This window comes from Anastrepha ludens, chromosome 6 (assembly GCF_028408465.1).
Source record: "Anastrepha ludens isolate Willacy chromosome 6, idAnaLude1.1, whole genome shotgun sequence".
NCBI lineage: Eukaryota > Metazoa > Arthropoda > Insecta > Diptera > Tephritidae > Anastrepha > Anastrepha ludens.
In genome coordinates this window covers 55,322,365-55,350,017 of record NC_071502.1, presented here as the reverse complement: position 1 = coordinate 55,350,017, position 27,653 = coordinate 55,322,365, and the positions used below count along the sequence as shown (strand labels likewise).

General features: G+C 39.1%; 5 protein-coding genes across 5 annotated transcripts; 2 read left to right on the top strand and 3 right to left on the bottom strand.

Moving 5' to 3' along the window:
* Positions 1-528: 528 nt before the first annotated feature.
* LOC128865652 (protein virilizer) lies at positions 529-6,899 on the top strand. Its single transcript, XM_054105884.1, has 7 exons — positions 529-755; positions 844-1,529; positions 1,608-3,229; positions 3,395-4,717; positions 4,781-5,480; positions 5,550-6,578; positions 6,639-6,899. Exons 1-7 carry the CDS (start codon positions 690-692, stop codon positions 6,811-6,813), a joined length of 5,601 nt encoding a protein of 1,866 aa, XP_053961859.1. The 5' UTR covers positions 529-689; the 3' UTR covers positions 6,814-6,899.
* On the bottom strand, positions 6,847-8,272 carry LOC128865653 (5-formyltetrahydrofolate cyclo-ligase). Its single transcript, XM_054105885.1, has 3 exons — positions 7,600-8,272; positions 7,282-7,537; positions 6,847-7,197 (listed from the first exon to the last, which is right to left on the bottom strand). The coding sequence occupies exons 1-3, from the start codon at positions 7,714-7,716 to the stop codon at positions 6,968-6,970; spliced, it is 603 nt and encodes a 200-aa protein (XP_053961860.1). The 5' UTR covers positions 7,717-8,272; the 3' UTR covers positions 6,847-6,967.
* A 3,435-nt stretch (positions 8,273-11,707) lies between these two features.
* Positions 11,708-12,559, bottom strand: LOC128868002 (ATPase inhibitor A, mitochondrial-like). Its single transcript, XM_054109687.1, has 3 exons — positions 12,330-12,559; positions 12,105-12,243; positions 11,708-12,003 (listed from the first exon to the last, which is right to left on the bottom strand). The coding sequence occupies exons 1-3, from the start codon at positions 12,374-12,376 to the stop codon at positions 11,917-11,919; spliced, it is 273 nt and encodes a 90-aa protein (XP_053965662.1). The 5' UTR covers positions 12,377-12,559; the 3' UTR covers positions 11,708-11,916.
* Positions 12,560-15,860: 3,301 nt separating this feature from the next.
* LOC128866685 (uncharacterized) lies at positions 15,861-17,205 on the bottom strand. The gene is made up of 3 exons (XM_054107591.1): positions 17,070-17,205; positions 16,707-17,004; positions 15,861-16,594 (listed from the first exon to the last, which is right to left on the bottom strand). Exons 1-3 carry the CDS (start codon positions 17,123-17,125, stop codon positions 16,433-16,435), a joined length of 516 nt encoding a protein of 171 aa, XP_053963566.1. The 5' UTR covers positions 17,126-17,205; the 3' UTR covers positions 15,861-16,432.
* Positions 17,206-23,286: 6,081 nt separating this feature from the next.
* Positions 23,287-25,006, top strand: LOC128867330 (kinesin-related protein 12-like). Its single transcript, XM_054108449.1, has 2 exons — positions 23,287-23,444; positions 23,516-25,006. Exons 1-2 carry the CDS (start codon positions 23,395-23,397, stop codon positions 24,858-24,860), a joined length of 1,395 nt encoding a protein of 464 aa, XP_053964424.1. The 5' UTR covers positions 23,287-23,394; the 3' UTR covers positions 24,861-25,006.
* The last annotated feature ends 2,647 nt before the right edge of the window (positions 25,007-27,653 follow it).

Here is a 27,653-nt window from a genome sequence, read left to right as displayed (position 1 = left end):
GTAACTAAGTTTGAGTGTGTTACTACTGAAGTATTTGTATTCATCGATATGAGCACCGGCTGTGTTGATTTTTATCGTATATCAGTAACACAAGCTAAATTTTCACACATTTAAACACATCCCAAGTGACGTCAGCCCATCTGTAAAATTCGTTTAGAGCCGAAAAATGGTATGCTGCCTAGTATACCTTAAAAATCTTTTCACCATGTATACCAAGGTGGATTTAATAAGGTGACAGCATTCACCCAGCTGAATTTTTCACCGTAGGTATGGCTTACGTCAAAATGATATGCTTTGCTTGTATGTATTGGTATGTTTACATTCGTATGTTTACATTTGCTTGCTGATTTTGACATGATGCTTGCACCAAACGCAACAACAAATACATGTAGGGTTTTACTTATATGTGTTTGCTGTCACCTGTAATAAATTCGCCTTGATGTATACCAACAATACCAATAGTGAGTTTAAAAATTTAGACGGTGCAACGGCAACTCTGATATGAACAGGAAACAAACATGTCAATAGAAAGCATTATTAGTTGTAAAATTTTGGCATAAAGCCGATTTGGCTAATGCTGGTGGAAAATAAATATTTTTCCTCTTTTTATACTATTTTATTAATTTTATTTTACACTAAATATCTACGCAAAGTGTATTAGAATTAGTATTTAATCAGTTAAGTGTAAAATGGTGGAATCTGACGATGCAGCTGAGCTTCTTTTCTTTGACACTTTTTCACATGAAGTGGACACGGTAAGCGGGATACTAGTATATACGTAGTATTAGTTATTTTGTGACTGCAGTTAGCATATTAAGTGTTATTAACGTTTCGTTTATTTAGGACATCAATCTCGACCTTGTGCAATTCCCAAAACCAGTTTATATCACTCAAGTGCGAATAATACCTTTGGGAGCACGCGTGCAAGCCGATTTTCCCGGTGGTGTGCGTCTGGGCGCCACCAATCCCTCAAAATTCGATATCGACTTTTTTGTGAACGATTTGGGCATGCCGGGTGCTTCAACCTTTGAAAATTTAGGCCACTTGAAGTATAACCAAAACGATTGCATTCACCTAGAATGTACACAGGAGAAAATACCAACTGATGGTTTAGTCTTACGTGGCTGGTACAGCACTATTACTTTGGCAGTGTATGGTATATTAACGAATTCGATGAATGAACCAATAGCAAGCCCACCACCGCCACCTTGTGAACCAGCTGGCCCTGAGGAGATTTGTAATTTGAGTGGTAGCGGCGAAGCACGTGAGCCTAGTTTACCAGAGGAAACAAGTAAAGACGAATGGAAAGAGCCATTACCGAATGAGGTGCCAACGGTACACAAAGCGAATCTTAGTGATTTTGAGCGAGACGATTTAGAATATGGTGGCGTGCGAGGGACCGTCGAGCATTATCAGCATTCAGGAGATGAACGTGAACGTGGTATACGTAAGACATCGCATTCTTCGGAGCGTTCATTACCACCGCGCAACCGTACACACTCGGAAAGCAATGAAAGAGAATATGTGCGGTAAGCTATCAACCAGTTTTCTTTTTTAACCCTGATGTATAAGAATATTACAATATTTAAAAACTTTTATAATTTTAGTTCACGTGGCGAACGCGATCGGGAGAAAATATCTCGTGACTGGTCACGGAGCCCAGATTACTCTCGTCGTTCGCGTCGAAAACGTTCGGAGCGCTCACGTTCCGACGCCGAGGAGTCGCATAAATGGCCACCACGTACGCCACCCGCATCGATTGACTCTCCAACACGCCCACGTTCTCCCGATATTATGGAGTACTCGGAAGACGACGCACATTATAAACTTAAGTCCCGCAGTTATATGCGCTCCAACGAATCCTTGACTAATTGTGCAGCAGATACACAAACTTTGGATGATGAAGAAACACCTGGTACGCCGGGTGAACAATTTGAACCCATACTCAGTGATGACGAGATTATCGGGGATGAAGATTCCAATACTGCGATTGAGCAAGGTATGGGTGATGAATTCGAAAGTGAACTAGGAGCAGCAGCTGCTGCTGCTGGACCTGCTATACTCGAATTCAATCCCTTCACAATGCCACTAAATCGTTATGAGAGTGAAATGGAAGCCTTATATCAGAAGGAGTTGAACTCTTTAGTAGCCATTATGCGTAAATATGAGTTTCAAACTAAATGCACCAGTATTGAGGTTTTTAATGACACAACAACCACTAAAGAGGAGCGTGAGAACTTTGTTTATTTGAGTGAACAGCTTATTAATCAGTTGTCTTATATAACGCAACAATTCAAGCGCCGCAACTTCGTATTACAACAGTTTTTCAAAATCGATCCAAGCCACCTCACAAAATCATTTAATATTTTAAAAATAGCTTTAGAATTCGAATCTGCTTGTTTGCAAAAACAACCTGCTTTCAAGATACGTCATATAAAAGTAGGTGCACGCCTTACTGAACTTTTGGCATGTGCACCGCCGTTTTTGGAGCACCTGTTGCGTAAACAGAATTTCGATCCTTTCAACGCACTCTTCAAACTCTACAAAGAAAATTATATGGCCGTTTCAATTAAGCTTATGTTGCTCAAGGCTGTCTATGTATTACTCGACACTAAAGAGGGCATACGTTACTTCCTTGTAGGCGGAGAATTGAATGGCTATCAGTTGTTATTGAACACATTACAGCAGTCGCATCTCTCACGCATCAAATTCGCTTTGCAAGCGATTATCAAGAAACTGCACTTGAACGAGGCGCTCGAATGTGTGCGTGAAAGTTGCAGCAAATTATTCGTGCTCACCAATTATACTCCGGTTGCAGCAGCCGAACAATATTCCGACATCGAGCAAGCTATTGAGCAAATTTTGGATGCTCTGACAAGTAATTCGTGGTCCTACCAGCAACCGAAACGTTTTCTACCCGTCTCTAAAAAATTCGAAATAGCCAATGATCCTGCAGCACAGCGCAGCTTCGCCAACTCACTGCAGTCTTACTTCGTGCAACATGCATTAGGCGAATCTTTGCTTCTACTTTTGGTCAATGCCGGTGAACTGCCCTCGTCGTTGTTGCTGCGTGTCTTAGATTTACTGCAAACATTGTTAGAGACGCACGTGGGTGTCGATTATTTTGTTGATGATTGTTTTGAGACTACGCAATTATTGGTAGCTGCGCTGTTGGGCATAGAGGAAGTGCCAGAAGATGTGACACCCACGGAGGAGGAGGACTATGAAAGTGAGTTTGGAGAAATAACAGACTATTAGTTTCTTAGAATTTTTATTTTAAGTGCATTTCTATATTTTATATCTTATTTATTATTATTTTATATACGGCAATATTATATACTCAGATCGTGCACACAATTTTATAACGAATTACTATTTTTTTTTTTTATTATAGTGCATGTGAAAGTTGCTGACGAACTCACCCACCTCAAACAAGAGCCGGAAAGTGCAGGCAGCGTTGCTAAAAAGTCTGACAGTGACACCACTACCGCCGCAATCGTCGAAGTCCAAACAAAAGCTAAAGAATCAAAAGATGTAGGAATGGAGTTGGACAATTCTGAACCCTCTAAAGAGTTTACGCCAGCGCGCATTGAGCTCAATATACAAACGCTTCGCAAACCTTTGTTAAATCGCTTGCATCAACTCGGCGTAGAGTTGGCCTACAAAGTGCAAACACGATACCATTTGGATGCTATTATGCACTTAACACGCGCTGAAAACTATGACGTCATCAGACTAGCTACACATTTGCATGCACTGTACTCACAAACCTGCCAATCCCCGGGTCGTCATCTTACCGTTGAAGCAATAGGAATGAATAATAATATGCAGTTCTTCATGGATCTCATACAGAAGGAACAACACTTGCAAGCGCAGCGACAACTCTCCTCACCGGGTACCAAATATAAGAGTCCTGTGCTTAGTTATGCTGTTGATATGGTGGATTGTTGCGTGCGGCACTGTGCTCAGTTGGATTATTTAATTGAACACGGCGCTAGCATACTTGAATTGGCTAAGAATCATGAAACGTTTGAACCCTCAGTGTCAGCAGTGCTGCAAGAGATGTTTGTTTATTTAAAGCCCTTGGAAGCCTTAAATATATTCTCTTACGATAATATCACGCCATTAGTGGAGGTAATTGCGCGTTCGTTGGAATACATTACGACTTTTCCTGGTGATTTGATTATGGGCTTGCGTATTCTGCGTCACCTAGCTATCGGTCCCACCTGTAAGGCATATCGCAGCTCGAACACGGAGGAACTAAAACATCGGTTTGTAACGCTGCAATTCTACTCCGCAGACGGGGTGCAGACAATTATACAAATACTTGAGAAATTATGCTCGTATTTTGAACAACCCGGCTTACATACGCCCGCTTTAATCACGATGCAGGGTCTATATTGTTGTCAGATAATATTACCAGCACTCCAAGTGCTACGCGCTATGCTTTCATATGCAATACAATGCCGTGATGTTGAATTTAAGGATTTGACTGCCATCGATCACCTAATGAAAGCGTATTTTCTCTTGCATTATTTCCCTGCTGCCAGTCAGGCTTCGCATGAAATAGCACTGGCCAAGCAGGAGATCATACAGCTCTTGCTGGCTTATACCCAGCCCAATGAACAGGACGAAGAATCGCTGCACAAGTCATTGTGGACGCTAATGATTAGGGAAATATTGAAGAATATCGATGGTCCAGCAACATTCATACCAGGTATATTTCATAGACTAACTGAAAACTTAAAATTATTATTATTGATTTCCCTTGCTCTTGTAGGTCTGCATGTGCTCACTGAATTGCTGCCACTCCCATTGCCCATGCCACTGCCCGCCAATACGCAATTACCCGAAACTCAAACTCAACGTTTGATTACCGAACGAAAGCTATGGTCTGCACATTTGCATCCGCAAAGCGCACAAATTGCCAAACTTATTGAAACAATTGCACCCTCCACATATCCACCACTGGTGGATCTCATGACAAAGGTCTGCCTACAGCTAGCTGACCTGGCTCCCAACATGACGCTCCTAATCACAAAAACTCTTAGCGATTTGCTGTGTACAGAGTGGCATTCTGCTTCTGCCACACCCACCGCACACTTGGCACGATTATTGAATTTTTTCGCGCGTCTGACGCCATTTGCCGCGTTGAAGATTTCCGCGATCTCCATACTAAACGGCAAACTATGGGAGCTCTTTCAATCGGTACTTTGTTATGCTGGGCCAGCATCTGAAATTGTGCAGAACTGCCAATTGTCCATACAAAGCATTTTGAAAAATTTTATAGACGCAGGAATTTCCTTTATTTCACCGAAATCAATAGCATCGCCCGAGTTGAATTTGGCCGCAGCACTGCCAGCTAAGGAGCTGTTACCGCGCATTATTGAAGCTATACTAACGAATCTATTTCATAACGATGCACATCAGGAATTGTACGAATTAGCGTTGAACAACCTTAATCTTTTAACAGAACTTGAGTAAGTCACTTATTTAATTTTTTCTTGTTAATACCTTACCAATAACTTGTTCTTTTTATTACTGCACAGCATTACATTATATCATTTGACGCAACAGTTGAAGCAAAAACGCACCGATTTCCAACAATGGTTCGAAAAATTCTTAAAATGTGCTGAATCAGATCAGACACCAATCACTTCCATTGAGTTACTCATTAGTTTCCTACACTCCCTTATCTACATTGCTGAATATTTGCAGCAACAGCAAACAATACCCATACGTACTATAAAATGGTCTGACTCGCAGCTATCTCTCTTGCTGGGCTTTCAAAAGAACACGCAGCCAAATCTAATGCAACGTTTGAGCGCCGCACACACAAAATGCAAGAACAATACACCCACTCAAATCAAAGTAGAAGATGACATCACTTCCGCCAGTAAACTTCTTTCTGAAATAACTACGCAGCTGGAGGCTCTCGACGACGTTGTAGTGGCAGAAAGCGAGGAAGACGCCGCGCTTGCCAGCGAACCAGTACTTCCACAAAGCGAGGGCATTGTCATGCAGTTTGCTGCCCGCCCCATTTTTATTGAATTTGACGTGTCAGCAGGTGAAGAGCAATTGCACGCACGTTACTGGCTACAAGCGGCCACTCTAGATTTGGATGATGACAAATACGAGCGCGTAGCTTGCGATCTAACTGAATTGGCTGCAGAGTGTTTATCCCCCGACACGAATCTGACATCGGATTGTAAGCGCGTCCTACATTTGTCCGCTTCACCACAATCGAATCGCGAGCGCACACCAACAGCACCATGCTTCCGCACACGGCGTGTCGAAGTGGAGCCGAGTACTGGGCGACCAGAGAAGAAAATCTATATTACACCAGTACGTGGTCGTGGTTTTGCTCGTGCGCCACCATCACGTGGCGATCTTTTCCGTTCACGTCCGCCGAATACATCGCGTCCACCATCCTTGCATGTCGATGACTTTCTTGCTTTGGAGACTTGTGGTGCACAACCCACTGGTCCGACGGGCTACAATAAAATACCACCTATAATGCGTGGTTCACGTGTAGGACGCAATCGCGGTACACGCATATCGACAGCAGCCGCGTTTCGGTGTGTGAAATGTGTATATTCGTAACTATGAATTTTTAATTATTTACTTTTTCTTTATAGCAAATCCAAAGTTATGCGCACCTCATCACCGTCAACATGGAACGAATGTGGGTCACCTCATTATCGCAGCGCCACTACCGAACCGCACTTTGGTGATTCACATTACCCGACCAGTTCACATTTCATTGGACGCCCACGTGGTCGTGGTGGTCGGCCGCGTCCCTATCTACGCTAGAATTTAAGTAATGGAAATGAAAACTATTAAAAGTTAGTTTTTTCTTTTTTAATTAAAAATATAAATGTACATTTATATAAAATTAACGGTCATCTTTAACACAAAGGTCTATACAATTTACATATAGTGCATATGTACAATGTGGGGGCAGCTGTTATTCCGTGACAATAGTTGTAAGTCGTACGTCATGTGGCTCCAGCGGCAGAGTGCTCTCGTCTACTATTTGTTGGCGGAATGCCAGAGCCATCAATGTAGGTTTCTTTTCAGGATAGGTGTCAAAATACCGTTTCAGAAAGCTATCATAATAGCCCATGCCATGACCCATACGACCACCGCTCAGGGTGAAGGCAACACCTGGCATTAGGAATAAATCAATGCCGCGGCCTGTGCAGATAAAGAAAAATATCATTTATGGTAATAGGCAAACTGTGTAACAATTTTTACATGTGTTCAATGAGCATTTCTAACCATTTGTTAACGCATTTTCGCGCCCCTCTTTTGCACTCGGTTGCTTAATATTCCACTTGGTGAGTGGCAATGACTCGTAGTCCGCCCAATCCTTGACGCGCACCATTTCCATCAGCTTACCGCTGTAAGTAGGCACAAAAACATTTTTCTGCTGGTTGAAGAGTTCACGCAATAGCGGCAGCGTATCAACTTCGCTGCCAGTGCTCAGGTAGATGCTAACATCAGCCGCTTGACGAAAAGCCTCAGAGGCGATTACCTGCGAACAATTGTAAATATAAATATTACGTATATGTAATGGTATATGGTATTTGCACCAACCTTTTCGAAAATGGCCTTCGATTGTCGCGCTACTGACTCGGCGCTAATGGCTGGTATAACTTCGGCTTTCATGCGCTGCCTCAGTACTTTTTTCAAAGGATTTCCAATCGTCGTCATTTTTCTAATGATATATTTCACTCTTTCCTTATATAAGGCTTTGCAATTACTCCAAACTATTCGATTTGCGGACAATTTACTTGGTGCACCCTCCCCTAAGCGGTGGCTAAACTTATACTGCCGCTAAATTTTGAATTTTTGCACGAATTGGCCACTTCTTATGTCTTATCAACAGATATTTCAAATAATGTAGCAGTTATCTGCTGTTTGTGCATGGCATTAAAATCAAGCATCCACTTGGGTGCCAAGGGTTATCACTTGAATTGCAGTGGTCATCAGCAGTTTGTTTACTATTTACAAGCCAGCGAATATTTGCGGTCTAAATATTTTTACATGTTTGTAGCTTGGCACGTCGACTGATTAGGAAATCAATATATTTGCTGATATTTGTTATAATTACTTTAGACTTAACAAAAAGTTCAAGCCCACTTGCATTGTTTGCCTTTTTGAACCGGTCAAGAATTACTCATGGAATAATCGATAACTTAATTTTATACATAGACACATACGTTTACATATAAGTAGATTATTTACTTTTTCGTGCTTAACTCAAAATCCGTAATTAAAAAGCGTGATTTCCCATACAAAACGTCTCTCCCAAAATCTGGGATTATAAAATAATCCTAGATAATAACCAAGAATGATAGAAAGAAGATTGCGCCCATCAGAGCGTACGTGACGTCACGTTTGCTGAGTTGTGCAGTATTGCCAACCATTTGCTCTTCGCAATAAATTTAGTGCTTTTTTCTACCGAAAATGCGAAAATTTTGAAGTTTCGTGTTTGTTTCTTTTTTTTAATTTAAAGCTACCGAAACTTTAAATTAAAAAACAAACTATATTATTAAACAAAAAAACGTTAAAAAAGGTCACTCTGAGAAGATTTTAGTTCTAATGAAAATAAGTTGCTTCTTATAAAATTTGATATTTTGAAAGTGTGAATTTAATTTTTTGGTCCTTTTAAGGTTATGCAAGAATATTAAAAGTCCCTCTCTCAACTCTTTTTAAGATTGAAAACCTTTTTACACAGTTTCTTCCGACCATCAATCCTTAGTGGACATAGGGCATCAAGAGGTGTATTCATTGTAAAAATAAGCCGCAAAATACCAGAAAGTACTAAAGAAACCATACTGACATTTTTACAAAAAGAGTACCTTATCTAGTTACATAATCTCAAATTTAGCAAATACGTCGTTCCCTTAACAAAAGAGTCTCGCTTAACAAAAAAAAACTCATAAATTAAATTGTACATAAGCATAACACATTTATTAAAAAAAAAACGCACATTTTAAAGACAATTTGCCACGCATACAAAGTTCTATAAGTGATTCAATAAAAATTTGTTGGGTTATTTTCTTTGAATGGGCATTTTAGTGCGTTTTTTATATCCAAAGCTAGGCAACACGGCAGTAGCGAGAGAGAGATTTGACTGCCGAAAGCAGAAGAACACCAACAACACCTGCAATCGCGGGCAATGCCACCAGATGTTAAAAAAAGTAAAGCTAAATAAAACTGAGTGAATTATTTAAAAAATTATTAAAAAATGTATATTTTACAAAATTATAAACATGACATTTTAATTAGAACAGCTAAAAATTGTCATGAAGAAAGAACTAAAATTCCGAGACAAAAAATAATAAAAATCACAAAAAAAAAATGCTAAATCAAGTTAAGAAAATGGTAATCTGGCCATACTGGAGCTAAAATCACGTAACTAGTTGTCAAATTCGCTGAGCGCAAAGTAACGGGACCACGATAGGCGCCATCTCATTGTTCTTTCCATCATGGATAATAACGATACTTTTTGAGGTACAACCCTGTGTTTTATGTGTTATCGATAATTAGTTTTTACGAATGTAAAAAGAAACGTCAAAGTAAAAACTAAATAAAATGGACGGCGGCAAAGAAAACAGGTTTTGTAGACATAATTTTAATAACATTTTTGTTAAATATTATTAATTATGCATTTATATTACAGAAAAAACGTGTGTCCCTAAACGCTTTGCCCTGTTATTACATATTATTACGGTGGCCGCGTTGCCGATTGGGATGGTGCGTGACTACCATTCGGAATTCACAGAGAGAACGTTCTTTCGAATCCCGGTGAAAAATATTTTTCTAATAGCGGTCGCCCCTTGGCACGCAATGGCAAACCTCCGAGTGTATTTCTGCCATGAAAAAGCTCCTCATAAAAATATCTGCCGTTCGGAGTCGGCTTAAAACTGTAGGTCCCTCCATTTGTGGAACAACATCAAGACGCACACCACAAATAGGAGGAGGAGCTCGGCCAAAGACCCAAAAAGGGTGTACGCGCCAATTATATATATATATATATATGTAATATCGAATTTCGCATGCGTATTGCTGCCATCATTTTTTGAAATCTCAGTAAACGTCGTTTACGGATTTCCTCCAACTGTTTATTACTAGCAACCAGTTGCGCAATTAAATTAGCTATTCCTTCTCCTTGTCTGTTTTTCATATCGTGAATAATAATTAAACAAATCAAAATATTCCACCAAAGCAATTTCTATGAGAAAACACCTTTCAAAACAGCCTTGACAGCTGATTCTCAATTTTGCGGGTAATCTGCCAAATGTGAACGGGCAGATTAATTTCGTGGATTTATTGCTAATTACTGCTTTTGTGATCATAGTTTTAGGTGCATACTGCAGATAACAATATCGAACAGATTTTAAATATGAATCTGATTTAAAAGAAATCGATTCTTTGGAGAATAGTGCTGGACAAAATGAAAATTTGTGCTTTCTGATGGACTTGATTTGATTGATGTGATATTCATTTCCATGGGAGGTTTGATTTTTTTTATGATCGCAACTTATACTCTTTCAAACATCGCGTTCTATAAAAAAATAACTTTCTCAATCTTACAACAGCTTATAGAGTATCAAATAAAACGTAATGTTGCAATATTGCTTGATTTGAAATGCCATTGCCTTTCTCGATTTCGTTTGTTCTTGCAGCTTTTTTGGGCAAGCGAACTTGATTGCAATTTATCAGTTATCGGTTGAGAGAATACAAAGGATTGCCTCTTCATCACCTCTCGAAGAATTTGACAGAATCAGCTGCTGAGTTGACATACTTGTACTCGTATTAATTTGTTGTTTTTTTTTGCTTACCATAAATTTTCTTTCCATCTATATTACGCCATGTTTATAAAGGGGTTTTCACAAGTGACGACAGATGTATAATTTTTCACGATAGAACAATGCATTTAAATTATTGAAACTTATTATGAGAATGGTCGATCTTTAAAACCATATTGCAAAATTCGCGAATTTGGTGGAAATAATCGCCCGAATTAGTCGATAGTTAGAAAGCTGGTGAAAAAATCTCACGATATTGGTTCAGCCAATGATAGAAAAAGGACTGCTAACCAAAAACTGAACGTTCTGTTTAAAATATTGCTGCTATAGCGCAATGTGTTGCTGCACAACCTTCTACCAATCTCGACTTTTTCAACAATTAGGCATTCATACATCGACTTTTTGACAGATTTCTCGTGGTGGATATTTAAATGATGTCATTTCACATATATGTATAATTGTTATTTGAATAAAAATAGGAAGACTTGAAAGAATCTAAATTTTTAACTGTTTTATTTTAAAACAATATCTAGACTCATTTTTTGAAGGCCCTCCTGCTTAACTAATTTTTAGAAAAATTTTGATATTTACACATTAACATCATTATTTCCCTCGCACACCCCATCTTATTGTTGTTGTTGTAGCAGCATAAACATTCCCCATATTTACATACGGGGAATGTTGCTGGAGTGACAGTCCTTGGCCGGATATAAATCGTTTCGGTAACGTAGAACCGACTGTTGTGGAAACGTACACACACACCCCATCTTCAACTTCAACTACTTCACTGCCAAGTCATGCTTATTTTTAACTTTTTCAATTTGCTCACATTTCTATTATATTATTCTTGTTTAATTATTTTTGAAATGATAATAAATACCCGGAAATTGATTGATTTTACTTTTTTTATATTGTAAAATAGTCTTTCAAATAACTACAATTAGTATAATTTTATGGATCTAGTCGAGCAAAATAAATTTGTTTTAACTGTCCTACTGATGAGATATTCAAATTATTGGGGGCAATTCATTGATTGGCAACTTTCCAAAAACAACACGTACGAATATTTATTTATTTTCATTCTGTTTGCTTCACTTCACTGCTTTGCCGGTTGTGCGGTTGCATTTGCATTCTTTCCTGTTTCGCCGCTCTTGGTTTTCAGATTCTTCAATTGCTCCTTTTGCTAATGATTATGAAAGTGAAAATGCAAGCACAAACAAACATATTTGTTTTTCGAAATTATTTAAATGCATACATATCTTAGTCTCATTGCCATCTATCTACCTGTTTGTAGAAGAATTCCTCCTCACGCGCTGCTTCCATTTTTCCAAAGGAGCCGCCTGCCTCGCGTATGGAGCCTCCACCACCACCACCTTTGCCTGCACCGCTACCCAGTTCACCGACTTGAGACATTTTGCGACAACTAAATTAATAAATTTTACCACTTTCTAATTCCTCTTCGCCTTTTAGCCCTATTATGTAAACTATAACAAATTTTCGCTCACTTACTGTTGTTTCAACGCTTGTACGTTAACGATTAAACGGCGTGTCAGCATTTTTGTCCTTTTTGTTTTGCTACTGCGGAGTAAATTTCTTTAGATTTCACAATTATTTGTTTATATTTATACACTAAAATGTTTATAAATAGTTTTGGAGACTAATCGTCAATATTTTCGGAATATGACTTCCGCTGTTTGTCTGCTCGCAACGAGTGAATTGTGTGCAATAATGAATATTCATTGGAATGGGGAAATGCATCAGCTGTAACAATTTTAGTTCGCGCCAAAATGTATGCCACACCAAATGTATGTTAAGCTTTGCGAAAACTAAACCGTAAAAAGTTATACCGGAAATTAATTTTGAGTTTGATTAGAAAAATTAGACAATGAGGTGAACAGTTTTTTTTTTAATTTTTCTAACACTTCAATAATAAGAAATTCAAAGATATTGAATATAAAGGGTGGGCCAGTCTATATTTTGAAATCAAGTGTTTTTTTGACACCGACAATTATTGCCCGCTTAAAATCTGGAATGCCAGTTAGTATTGTGCTCCTGTTCTCTGGTGACAGCTGCGTTGCCCAAACTGTACATTTACTGAAAAGAAGGTTTGAGCGAGGCGTATTTTGAACATTTTCTCCAACTAAATTGGCATAGGCTCGCTTTTGGTTGAGCGCAGAACAATATTTAGAAATTCGTAAAAAAATGTTCTGCTAAAGTGAAAAAAAAAACGAAGCTTGCAGGCCACTTCGACGTATTCGGCTTTCAGACTCACCAGGCAGCGTGCGCTCAAGACTGATTTTGATTAACCGACTTTATAAATATGCCCTTTAAAACAAGTCCCCAGATTTAGAATCTGGCTCATAAAACTACTTTCTATTGAAAATTGCTGCAGCAATCTTTTTCTAGAAATTAACTTGGTCGATTTCCGGTTTCAGAAGGAAGAAGGCGCACCATGTTACACTATCATCATCAATAAAAAATTTATCTGTTGGGTACTCTGTTCGGTAATCGACTTATAAGCGATCTTGACAAAGATAATTGCTCAACTTGGAGCTGCGATTTGATCTTGTTGGTCTTTTTTGTGGGATTATCGTTAAAGTTCGATTATAATATAGTATGAGGACATCTGGTAGTGTTTGGGTCATTTATGGTTCGAAACCATAGCACCTGGGAGCATAAAATATTTAAGGACCGTTGGCTATAAAATAAGGTTATGGAGAATAACAATTACTTATAATTTGAAGCAGAGAGGATCTACGAACTCACTCAGGACTCCACAGGACACTGTTGCTCCATTATGAGCTTAGAAAAGTTAATATTTTTGATATGAACAGCTGTCGTTTTTGACATGAAATTAAATAAGCTATATTATCTCATTGGTAGGCGCTCAAGCTTATCAATACGCAACAAATTAAGTACTTATTTACAAACAAACACTAAGACCGGTTTGGACTTACTGGACAAATATTCAGCGTAGGTTATCTAGAATTTAGAATTAATCTTAGATTATAACAACTTATGGAGTTCAATTCTGTGATATCGTGATCTGTGATTAAGCGGCTGAAGAGAGACGTCAGAAGACCGGCACCCAAAATAGGCGAGGAAAGAGATTTTAATGAAATTTTTAATTAATTTATTATTTTATACTGCGCCATAGATGATATAAGGGTGATTTTTTAAGCGCTATAGGAAAGTTTTTCAAAAAAACACACGTCAAATTCAGAAAAATGCATGACATTTTTATTTAAATCGATAGTACAGTCCATATAATTTAATGTTTGAAGATTATTTCATGCAAATGTTGACCGCGATGGCGCTACAAATGGTCCATCCGCTTAGTCTAATTATGGCATACTCTTTCCAATGTTTCGGCCTGTATCTCACACATAAATGCTTTAATGTTGTCTTCCAATGCGTTAATTGAAGCAGGCTTGTCTGAATAGACATGAGCTTTCACATAACCCCACAAAAAATAATCTAAAGACATTATATCGCACGATCTGGGTGGCCAATTGACAGGTCCCGAACGTGAAATAAAATGTTCACCGAACTCGCCTCTCAACAAGTCCATTGTTAATCGTGCTGGTTGGTATGTGGCACCGTCTTGCTGAAACCATATGTCATGCAAGTCAAGCTCTTGCATTTTGGGCAAAAAAAAGTTGGATATCATTTCACGGTAGCGCTCAGCATTCACAGTTACGTTACGATTCGCAGTATCTTTGAAGAAGTACGGTTCAATGATACCTCTAGCCCATAAACCGCACCAAACTGTGACCTTTTTTGGATACATTGGTAGCTCTTGAAATTAAATTAAAGTGTAGCCAATTAAAAAGGCCATAAGTTTAGTTTGGAAAACTACTTTTATTCAATTTACTTTTGCTCGATATGACCACTTTTTGCCTTGAGATGGTCCAGAAACGAATCGCAAGCTGCCCGAATGTGATTTGCAGGTATTTTGTCCCACTGGCGGACAATGGCTTTTTTCAGCGCCTCGAGATTGGTAAATCTTTTAGTTCGGATCATGCCCTCCAAAATGGCCCAAAGAGAATAATCCATCGGATTCGCGTCTGATGAATTTTAAAGCCATTGTGTGGACGTTATGAAGTTCGGAACATTGTTTTTTTAGCCATACTTGCTTCACTCGGACTTTGTGAGACGACGGCGTCGAGTCCTGTTGAAACGTCCAAGGTCTGTCAGCGAAATGTTTGTCTGCCCTCGGCTTCAAAGCAACCTCCAGAATACTTTTCCGATAATATTTCGCACTTACCTGCAGTTACAGCGGTCCAAACCACTAACTGTGGCGATTCTGGCTCCTGCTGGCTAATCGATGACTCAAATTCTCGTCTGAACGGTCGGTCAATAAGCCCTATCGGTTTGGGAGTATACGAATTGCTTTGTTTGAAAAATTCTCTCGTCAGAAAACACAATGTTCGGAACACGGAAATTGACCGCTTTCGGCCAAGCGAAGCAACTCCTTCGCTCTCTCAAGTCTGACTTGTTGCTGCTTTGGTGTGAAATCATGCGCCTTTTGGATTTGTAAGGCTTGACTATGAGATCATTTTTCAGTATGTGGTGGATGCTACGGTCATATATTTTCAGTTTTTTCACCATTTGATTGGCACTTCGTCGTGTATTTCGCTCAGTAGGTTCTTCACTTTTTGAACAATTTCACGGGACGTTGCAGTCTTTTGATGACCACCTCCATGACATTTCGCGATGCTACCAGTATCTTTGTAACGAGTGCTGCTGCGATAAACAAAAACTTTATTTACTTTAAGGTGCTCGAGCTCACGAACAATCGCTGGTTGTGATTTTACCGCCAAGTATAATGCAATCACACTTTGAAATCCATTACTGATTTTCTTTTTTCGCGTTTACTCTCGGCAAAATGCTTCCGCGCGCTTATAAGCAATACTCTGGACTGTCATTTAGCCAACTTACAGACAGCTGATGCCTATGCAGTTGGTTACATTTCGGGTGCCGGACCCTGTATATATATATGAATAATACATAAATAAATGCCAAACGATTTTGATTTCTATTCGCTCAAATATATTTTAATATTAAATTCTTAAGGAAAAAATCATAAAATAAATACTACATACAAATATATGATATATGAATGCATGTGCCTAGTATTCAGCTAACGATAGAATTCGAAACTTATCAATTAATAAATAATTGCTTTCTGTTAGTGGCTTTTTTGGGTCACTTTCACAAGTCTCGATGATTTTTTTTATTACCTAAAATTGGTTACTGCAAATTTTCTACTACTTATAAATGTTCGAAACGACCTTTACGCGCTTTTGTGCAAAACGTTTGTACAACAGTTGCTCGTTAACAAGTTTTGTGTCTTAGTTTGTTTTTGTTTCGTTTATATACTCGTATTTATGCAACGTACGATTCGGCAGTTGGGCTTTTTTAAATTTCACCCACTTTTTCAGATATGCATCCGGAAACAAACGTATGTAGCTCTTAAAAACGAAATAAAATTTAAAAAAGCCAACGTGCATATAAACGTATTTTTATCCAAAAATATATTATTTGTATCGTAATTTTTCTTTGCCTTTCAATAAAAAGGAGATTGGAAAAAAATATATATAAATAAAAATTCACTTGAATACTGGGGCTTTGCGCATTTTAGGCATCGCTTCCATTTGATTTGCTAACTCAGCGGAAGCACGTTGACGCTCCTTCATTGCGCGTTCATCACGCAACTTCTGTTCGACTTCCACGCGCATTTTCTGTTCTAATTTATGCAAGTTCATCGTTTCCTGCGTAAAAGGCGCGGCATAACAAAATAAAAAATATATAAATATGCCATTCTTGTAAGTATTAACTGCATTTGTAAAAACGAAATAATTGTTACATTTTGGAATCACTCACTTCGACCAGAAAGTATAGCTCCTCCATGCAATTCTTTTGCTTGTTCATTAAACTATGCTGACGATGAACCTCATTTTCCGTATCGCGTTGCAAACGGTCGACCTCTGCAATTGCAATGTTAATATCACTGGTGTCATATCCAGAGCCACGTAATGTCTGTTCACGCATTTTCAGCATCAATTTTACGTCGTTTAGCTTAAAAAAGCTTTCCTCCTTAAAGCCGCCTTGTAGCTTCTCAAGTCCACCGCCGGGTATATAAGGACTGTATTCATTGCTGAAAACTCGATTTGCACCAAAGCTGCAAGGATGAATTTCAAATAGAGTAAATTACTAAATTCTCTTGCGCTCGTTGATCTTGCGTACCTCAAACAATTTTTAGTTGCACCCAAAAAGCCGCGTTGGAAGATTTTCGACAACATTTTTCTAAAAAATATATATTTTTTTTTTGTGCTAAATAGTTGGATTTCGAAAAAAGGTTGTACAAATTTGAATTGACGTAAAATACCAAGTCTACTAAATGGTGCCAAGAGGTTTTTTTCGACTTGGTTCACAGTAGGAATTTTCCATGGTGTAATAAATGAGGCCACCGTAGCCGAATGGGTTGGTGCGTGACTACCATTCGGAACTCAGAGAGAACGTAGGTTCGAATCTCGGTAAAAGATTAAAATGAAGAAAAAGTTTTTTTTTCTAATATTGTAGTAGTCGCCCCTCGGCAGGCAATGGCAAAACTCCGAGTGTATTTCTGCCATGAAAAAGCTTCTCATAAAAATATCTGCCATTCGGAGTCGGCTTGAAACTTTAGGTCCCTCCATTTGCGGAACAACATCAACGCACATCACGCACGCCACAAATAGGAGGAGGAGCTCGGCCAAACACCCAGAAAGAGTGTACGCGCCAATTATATGTATATATATATATATATATATATGAGGTAATAACTGTGATGTATTGACCATTATTGACTGGGATCCGAATAAAATTGTATACGCAAATGCAACAACAACAATCTAGGATGTGCTCCTGATAGAGATCTGGTGTTAATAATGGCCCGTTCTGTTCGTTTTCGACATTATTTGGTATTTTGTAATTGGAAGCATTGACAAGTGAATGCACTTATATATGCACAACTTGAAGTTATTTGAAGTAAATTACCTACTTACTTACTTGTATGGCCTGATCAAGATTCACAATCCGTTATGGGATTGAGACGGACTGCAACAACCGGCTGCCATGCATATGCCTTCTCCAATTTGTTACACCAGTCGATGGTAGGGTGCCCTCGACTTGGTCCTTCCATCGTAGGCATGATCTTCTCCTACGTCGTTGTCCTCTAACTTGCCATCCGAATACCTTCGTTGTTGGAGTTTCTGCATACATACTAGGACTGATTTTTCGCAGTATCTTCTCTTGACATTGATTTATTTCCAGGCGGTTTGTTGTGGTGATGGCGGTACCAAGGTACATAAACTCCTTGACAATTTCCAAAGTATATTTGGAAATGCTGGATCCAAAACGACGTGCGTCTTTTCTAGTTGACAGCATATACTTCTTGTTACCCTCGTTGACCTCTATTTTGCTCTCAGTCAAATTCGTTGCCGCAACGGACCCATTGTGACAACGGGCCCGTAGTGATCCAATTGACTACGCCACGTGTCACTTAGCGGGTGGTCGATGCGATTTTGGCAAATTCAGTATATCAGTCATAGAGTCTATTTATTTCACTGCATTTCTGGGCAAAATAGAACAAAAAAGTGAGCAGACATACTACTTTTAATAGATTTGCCAAGAAACTATATGTATGCATTATATTATTAATAAAGGGTCTTTCAAAAGACGCTCCTAGATGTTGTTTTAAAATAAAACATGTAAACATTTAATTTCTTTTAAAAAATTAAAAAATAAATAATTGGCGCGTACACTTCTGTTAGGTGTTTGGCCGAGCTCCTCCTCCTATTTGTGGTGTGCGTCTTGATGTTGTTCCACAAATGGAGGGACCTACAGTTTCAAGCCGACTCCGAACGGCAGATATTTTTATGAGGAGCTTTTTCATGGCAGAAATACACTCGGAGGTTTGCCATTGCCTGCCGAGGGGCGACCGCTATTAGAAAAATGTTTTTATTAATTTTGCTTTCACCGAGATTCGAACCAACGACCTCTCTGTGAATTCCGAATGGAAATCACGCACCAACCCATTCGGCTAATTTCTAATTTCTTTTAGGTTTGACTATTTTCAGTCAAACTACGGCTCTTAACAGTCAAATGTGAAAAATTATATCATTTAAATGTCCACCACGAGCTCATCTACAGTTGAGTCTGTCAAACAGTTTATGAATGCCTCATTGTTGAGAACTTCGAGATTGGTTGACGGTTGTTCAGCAAAATTTTGCGCTACAGCAGCAATATCCTCAACAGAACGTCTAGTTGGTTTACCAGTCCTTTTCTACCAACTTTTTTTCCTTTTTTCACCAACCTTTGAATACTCGACTCATTCGGACATAAAGAAAGGCACCGTCTAGGAACAATTCACTACTCACATCTAGGCGTCCCTTTTGAAATAACAGGTCAGTCCATAAGTTCGTGCGTTTTTTAAAGGGGGTTTTAAAATTATGTAATAAAAAATATGTTTAAAGTATTTATTAATCAATAATATATTTTCCTTCATTATTTACAATGGGTTCCCAACGTTTAGGCAAATTTTCAATTTCCTGCTCAAAAAATGTGTTGTCCTTGGAGCCAAAATATGCTTCGACATCCCTTTTTATAGCTTATTTTGGGGAGTAGTTCTTGTTACTCATATGGGATTGAAGTCCACGGAAAAGGTGATAATCACAAGGTGCAATATCCGTCCATCCGAGCTCGTTCAGCTTGCCTAATGTTTGCCTTGCGGTGACCTCATACCGCAAAAAAATTGTGAAATTGTTGAAAATTGTGTTGTCGTGGTGAAACAAAACTTTGCGTCTATTCACTAAAGACGGTCGATTTTTTTAAGTGTCTCATTCAGGTGTGATAGCTGATGGGATAGCTGATCGGAAGCAGTTATCGTCTGGTTTGGTTTCAGAAGTTCATAATAAACAATACCGGCCATATCCCACCAAATAGACAGGAGAACCTTTTTGGGGTGAAGGCCATCTCTAGGGGTCGGTTCTGGTGTTTCATCTTTATCTAACCTTTGGCGTTTGCGAACAGGATTATTGTAAAGGATCCATTTTTCATCACCAGTAACGATACGGTTAAAAAACTTTTATTTTCCAGCCGTTGCAGCAGCTGAGAACACACATTCACTCTCTGCTGAAGGTTGGCGACGGAAAGTCTATGCGGAACCCATTTTCCTAGCTTTGAAACCATTCCTAACTGAACCAGGTGTCTGTGAACATGGAACAGTGAATTTAACCTCTGAGCTATCATATCGACTGTCAAATTTGCCTCAGCTTCCACGAGTTCGAGCAAGGCGTCGGAGTTAAAGACTTCAGGACGACCAGACGACCAGCGCGAGGGGCATCCTCCACGTCGCAGTTACCACTTCGGAATTTTGAAAACTACTTTTGCGCAGTCCTTACACTCACGGTATCCTCTCCGTGAACAGCAGCAGTTGTTGCATTTTTACCATTTTTATAAAAAAAAATACAAAATATGCCTCTTATACGCGTTCGAAGATTCAATTTTATTTTTTAACAACACGTGCTTCTATCCGCGATTAAAATCACTTGGGGAATGCGAAATATATCAAAGAAAATATAAATAGTTCCGTTATATTCCGTGAATAATTTTTTGTATGCAAAAATCGTACAAAATTGAGGTAAAATACGCACGAACTTATGGACTGACCTGATACCTTTTATAATGGTCATTAGTTTCGCCCCTTAAACGTATGATTATTATCTATAATAATACCATCTAGTGGCTGAATTTAGATATTTAACTTTAAGATGATGATGAAAATAAAGTTAAGTTACCTATTAAGTGTAGTTATAGACAGGGTGCCCTATGGCAGCATTAGGTTTTAGTCGCCCGATCTTATTCCTATGGAGTCAGTGGTGATACTGGCACTCTGGCGTGAATAATGTAAGGACGTGCGGCTACCGAAAATCTTAACTTGACTGTATTAACGAGAATTGTAATTCCGTAGTTTGGTAATTAAACTTTCATTTCTTCTCACCTTTTTTGAATAAATTTTAGCGAAAGCGGCCCATATCTGGAACGCCTCTCATTCTCAATTTTCCCTTGAAGTTGCCGATCACTCATATATATTTCCGTGAAAAAACTACAGGATATCAAAAAAGCTAGGCAATCAGCTGATGTTCTCCATTACATTTCAATACTTATACGAGTGTCGTTTGCCGTGCAGAAATAAAAAAAACACTTCATTGTTTTGGGTAAACCTATTTTATTTTCCGACATCGTCTCCTTCTAGACTTATACGCTTCTATGGCTGTTCTGTCCTAGTTTGTCGATTCCTTCTGAATAATAGGATTTGTCCAAATCTAAAAAATAGGTATTCGTTTCTGCAATCACCTCCTCGTTGGAATAAAATCTTTTTCCCGCCAGAGGGGAAATAAATAGTAGTTCGAGGAATCCGAGGGAACCAAGTGTGGATAATAGAGGGATGTGAAACGAGTGGAAAAACGATTTCCATTAATTTTGCGAGCACAACTCCTGAGGCGTCAGTTGGTGCTTTCTCGTAATGAGAAAAGGAATCACTCAATGCCCTCGATTCAAGCGAATAACAAACTCGAGGAAATGGACTGATCTGGCTGAAAAGTGGTGTGTGTTTTTCCAAGAGATGCTACTACCTAAACATAATCTCGATATGAGCCTGTAATGCCATCTCTTCGACTTTCCACGAACTTTTCACTCTAGTCTATTCTATTGAATTAGTTTCTATTAACAAATGGAATCGACTATTCCTGATTGCTAATCTGACTTGGCCTTTATGTCGTGACAACTGAATTAAAGTTTTGCTTATTCACTTAATCCTTAACAATGTTTTTAAAAAGCAAAAACGGACGAATTTTACGAGTTGCAGCATTTTTGATCCACTCGTTAGACGCAACTGTTAATTGCTGCACTAACATAAAGCTCCTGTAAAGCTCATAGAACTGATACTTCCATCATTTACTGCAACGTTAAATGGTACATAAATCTTTTTTCGCATACTCCAAGTACCGCCTTATCGCATCTTTTCATTGTCCAAGTTATATGCAAATATGTAGTGGCGACTGTTCGCTGTGAGGGGATTTTGCTGCTCGATTTTCTTCTCAGTCCACAGTAGCACTTGTTGGTGAGATAGATTCTTCGTTGGATTTCTAGGCCGGCATTACAAATGGTGTTGCTGTTCGTCACTAACGCCGATGGGATTTAAGAAAATTTGTGAAAAAAAATGCGAAAAACTCTGCAAGTCCGCTTAACTGCTGATCTCTTAGCTAGAGTTCCACAGTGTAAAATAACATTAGCTGGCTCCAAAATGTTCTTTGGAAGTGTTTAATATATTAATTCATGATAATAAATATACAATTTGGTTTATAATATTTTGAACTTTAAGATTGTCAAAAAATCCGCCTTTGTAACGTCTGTAAGCCTTTGAAACACTGTTTTCAGTTCAAGGCTCATTCATGACAGTTGGTGGCACTAGACCAACAACAACTTTTGATTGAAGAGTAGAAAAGATAAAATGAATTCACTTTGATTCATTCTGTGCTGACAGCTACATGGACACGGCGAAAGAAATAAAACAAATCAGCTTATTTACCGGTACCACCTTTAATCAATTCGCCTTGGTTTCCTACAAAATTGAATAGTCACTTTGCGTTCTTGACTTCTCCTTCCTTTCATGGGTACGCGATCGACAACTGATAACTTATTTAAGTATTACCTTCAACTTCTCAACCAGCTTTTAAAAGTGTGTAGTCCAATACTGGATCACTCAATCTTTGTGAAAAACCTAGGATTTTTTGTTTGAAAAAATACACTGATTCATATGCTGACGGCAATTAACACTCCACTTCGTAAACTCTTCTCAATTTAAGTCTTTCATCAGTCCGAATTTTGTGTCGAGCTGCATATCCAGCTTGATGCCTTTATTCTCAAAAAAGATTATTGTATCTTGAAATTGGAAAGCATGCATATGTCGTCATCGAAGAGAACGATAATTTGCATTGGATTTCGGAAAGGTAGCATTTTTTGTTTTACTCGAAAATGCTGCAGAAAATGTCATTTCCGGATTGTTGATTTTTGTGAGATGAAGGGAATGGATATACATTATTTTTAGTTGTAGCTTTTTTAGGTGAGATTTCCGGCCACACAATCCATGAAGATATCCATCTTTTGCGTGCTAGGCTTCGTTAGGCTTCTAAGGCGAATGTGGTCGAAGTCGAAGCTGGCAAAAATGGATTAACAGCCGAAGAAATCATATAAATAAAATCGCATTTGAGAACTAATGGGTTCGATCGCTCACATTTACAGATAAACAATATATTTTGCTCACTTTATTTTATTTTTGATTTTTTAATATTTATGTTCGCTCGTCACTGATCGAGCTTATTCATCCTCAATGCTTTTCATTTCACAAAAGTGCTGCCGCTGTCGTTCGATTTTTTGGTTCGAATTTTTAGTTTTTATTAACTCAAATTTGTCAAACATTTTTTTTATTAAATCAACTTTTAAGGCATAGAAATTCCAATCTTTACTGCAAATGTTTCTCACCAGAATGGTCAGCGGTTTTATTTGCTCCAAAAATTCAAAGTAACCGGAAAAGTACAAAACTGAGGAAGGTGTATTGCGTTTAATCAGTTATTTGTTTTCTTATTTCGCAGCAAAAACGCAAGCATTTCTAATCAACAGCAACAACAACACCCGTCCTCACATTCACATGCACAACAATCAAAATCGCCAAAGTTAATTAAGAAAACGGATAAATGTAAGCGTTCTCTGTCGAAAACCGATTCGAAGAAATCCATTTCGGAGTTGTTGAAGGCACAAGGCAAATACTTCATAGAAAGGCCCAGCAGTAGCAATACTAGTAATAATAATTACAATAATGGTAGTAACAACACCACAAAAGAAGCGCCCAGCACTTCCAAGTCCACTTTAAAGCCGCCAACCAAAGTGAAATCCGGTAGTTGGAAGCGTTCGGAAAAACAAATATCTGGTTACAATAGCATTTCCGTTTCCGGCAAGAAATCAAAATCCCTACGTAAACGTTCTCCCTCCTGGCTGAAATACTCTAACACGCCAGTGAAGATAGCCGATAAAGTAACCTACGTTAGCACAGCCGACTCCACGTCAGTTTGCCGTCCTGGCACGCTCTACTCAGATGTACTTTTTGGCGCTGGCTCTTCATGCTTGGTAAAAATCAAAACTCTTACGCCTCGTCGCAATGCAAATACTGCACAGAAGAAGCTCACGAAGGCGCTGCTCAAGTGCACCGCTAATGAGAATGAAGACGCTTCGGGTAGCGAAGCTGAAGCGGATCGCGAGCCTTTTCCCAGTCTGAATGGTGCTGCGGCAACACCGACAGGCACGCCGCCGTCTACGGTTGCAACAACCGCCACACCAACTGATGGCAGTCCAAGAAAAATAACATCGTCATCGCCAGCAGGTTTACCAATACCGGGATTTGAAGCTATCGCACCTATAACGACGTCTGCAGCAAATATCAATATCCCATCATTTAACGAATTAACGCCGCCAATAATTGCGCCACTTAAGAGTGATGACGATGCCGATGTTGTTATACTTTCCGAGGCGAATAGTATTTGTGGTAACACAGAGAATGGCTTCGACGATGTTTCGTATGGCGACTACTTGGAGCAGCATTTTAAACAAATAAATGGAACCGCACCTGTAGTGTTGGGACAGAAATCGTTAGCCACTAGTTTGGATGGAGCGGAAAATGGCAGAAATAATGACCCTGGCACAATGTTAAGGCCGGAAATTCTCCCAAGTGGTTTTCCTAGTATTGCCACAAAACCGTTCACCATAGACATACCACAATGGAACTTTCTCGATGCAGATATTAACACGGATGCGTATCCTAAATTTCTCTGTCAATTTGAAGATGAACACTATCTAAAGGCGGAAAAGATGGCACTATTGGGTCTGAAGCTAGCACTAGGCAATGGTAACTTCAATCTACAGCAAGGCAAGTCCAAATTTTGAGTCAACAAGGGGAGTAATAAGACCCATTTTCGAAGGATTTTAATATCCGCCGCAATTTAGTTGATCCTTTTTGTTTTACAATACAAAAATAAATGCGAAGCTAAGTTTGCATACTGAATGTGGGGGCGTGTACCTATTGGCGGAAATAAAACACTCAACAACTTTCAAATTTTAATCTCACAAATGTGATTCAGGATGGGGAATTTTTTCACACATTTAATATCTTTAACCCAGTTTTTCAGTCCCTTTATCAAACACCTGGTCTCTGAAAATTCAGGATTGACTACTATTGTATATGGTGTGCCACATCGTGGAATACAAAATGTCCGAGGAAATATACTTACTGTAGGCACAGATAGATATCTTTTAATGGAATTAATTCTATTTGAGAAACTGAAGTGGAAAACCCATGACGAAACCATTGAAGACCAATTACTGTAAACTTAAAGAAAAAAAGATCTTGAAAACTGAAAGAAAGTATACTGTAAAAAAACCATATATTCCTTAAACGATTGAGGAATTATGTCGACAGGAGGTTGCGAAATGGAATAAGTTGTATTGGGGTTGTCTAGAGGGCCGAAGACGAAGTGAGAAACTGGCGATCTGTAGTTGATACCAGATTACAGGTTAAGATAGACTAGATTGCTTTTTAAAAAAGACCACAGGTGGGTAGGTAGGTGAAATGTTTGAAGTGCTACTTTGGCGCTCAGCAAGTAGCACTAAATCGCCATTTTGATAGCATATGGGACCTCCAATAGGCAGATATCTACAGCCAGGTAGAGCTGTTGGTGTATTGGTGTGATTGAGAAGGTAGACAGGATTTAGGTTGGCGCCATGTCCCAGGCTGTCGAAGAAAGGAGCACCCAGTGACTTTAATTGTCTAGCTACCAAACCTGGACATTTGCAGACGAAGTGCTAACAGCCTCCTTCTCTGAAAGGCCCCCACAGCTACTGCAATGGAGGTTAAATGGTAAACTTAGCTTTTCCGCATGTGAACCGTTGGTTTATTGACCGGTAAACAGAGCTACGAGTTTGGAAATTGAGTGACGTGGAGACCCTAGGGCTTTCTGAGTCCTTCGTATCTTGTACTGGGGGTCAGAGTTTTCGAAATACCACATGAAAAACAGTCAAGAGGATGCCGATGACCAGGTATGAGATCTCTGAGACAAATTCAGCCACCATCCTGGCAAGCTCACCAGCAATTTCATTTACCTCTATGTTTCTATGTCCTGGAACTCAGATCAGGGAAATATTACTTGCACACCCAAGAGATGTGATCTCCTCCTTACAGGAGTTGACTACAGGATCTGCACCATGGCATTGTCAAAGCCTTGAGCCCGGCCTGACTATCGGAAAATATGTTAATATCTCCCTCGCTCCCACGTTACCTAAGAATTTTGCATACCTGCAGGATCGCAAAGACTTCTGCCTAAAAAGTGCTAGCAGTATTGGGTTTATTTTAAGGATATAGATAAATGGGCTGATTTAGAGAAAGCCCCTGCTCCTGCACCCGATTCCATCTTGAAGCCGTTAGTGAAGATAGAGATACCAGCTTAGGTATAGATTTCCCCTCGTTCCAATCCTGCCTATTTGGAATGATTACTCAGGCATGGCCCTCAAACTCCAGTTTGTGGATAGAGAGATTTGTCCGAAGTTCAGAGAAATACGGTGTTAACTGCCCAAAAATGCTGCCCAAATATGTCCCTTGAGAGATTGCCTCCAGAGGCCAGATGGGAAGAAAGTGCAAAATGACGTTCAGGACAACACTGGGATAAGTTCTACATGCTCCTGTGATGCCAATGCATGCAGTCCTTTGCACTCTCCCCAGTTTAGTGATATTATAGCCATTTCGAAGAGCTTCCCCCCAAACCAGGCATCGCTAAAATTGGTAGATCCACTACGTTGATCATCCAAAGCACGACTTGTGGTTTGAGTCCCTATTTTATGCCGAACATAGATTTGCAAGAGTAGAAATGACCTTTTTGACCCGATTTTCAATGTGTGGCTTCCATTTGAATTTAGCGTTCAATATTACTTCAAGATACCTAACTTCCGATAAAAGCGGAATAACGCCGTTCTTTAATTTGGGAGGTCTAAAGTGTTGAGGTTTGTATTTTCTATTTTCAATACCATTAGGACAATCGTCAATAGTTTCTAGCCAAAGGAGGGGCGATAGGACACCACCCTGTGGTGTAACTCCACTACTGAATTAATTTCCCTACGGCCTACCAAGGACGCGATCCAGAGATAGATGGGTCACTCTACCTCTAGTCTATTTAGTGCAGTGACAATTGACTCAGCCCTTACATTATTGAAAGCGCCCTAAAAAAAAAGACCCGAAAAAAAAAGGCCTAAACAAATAATTCTCTGCGATGCCTGGGACACAAATATTTCCCCAGCCCTATTCCAATATACCAAAAATACAAACCGATGTTTTAGCGAATGCAATAAACATCTCCAGTCAGACTGTGTCCAATTGTTCTCATTCCCACATTAATGACCTCTATCTCTGCTCGCTTCTACAGCTCCTACAGAAATCGTTAAACGTTGTTTCACTGAAGAGAAATTTCAGCTCCTTTTATGCTTTCGGTCTTTCTATAGCGCGTTTTTGTAATACTTACGATAGCCGAATGGATAAAGGATTGGAAGTGGCGTTTATGCTTGCTTTCAAAAAGTGGATCTCGCCACAAAATATAATAAGCGGGATAGTAAGGTGTTCAGGAAATAGAACCGACGGTCAAATTAGTTGGGGCCCTTAAATGGGACAAGAAGCAACCGTTTTTATATCCTTTA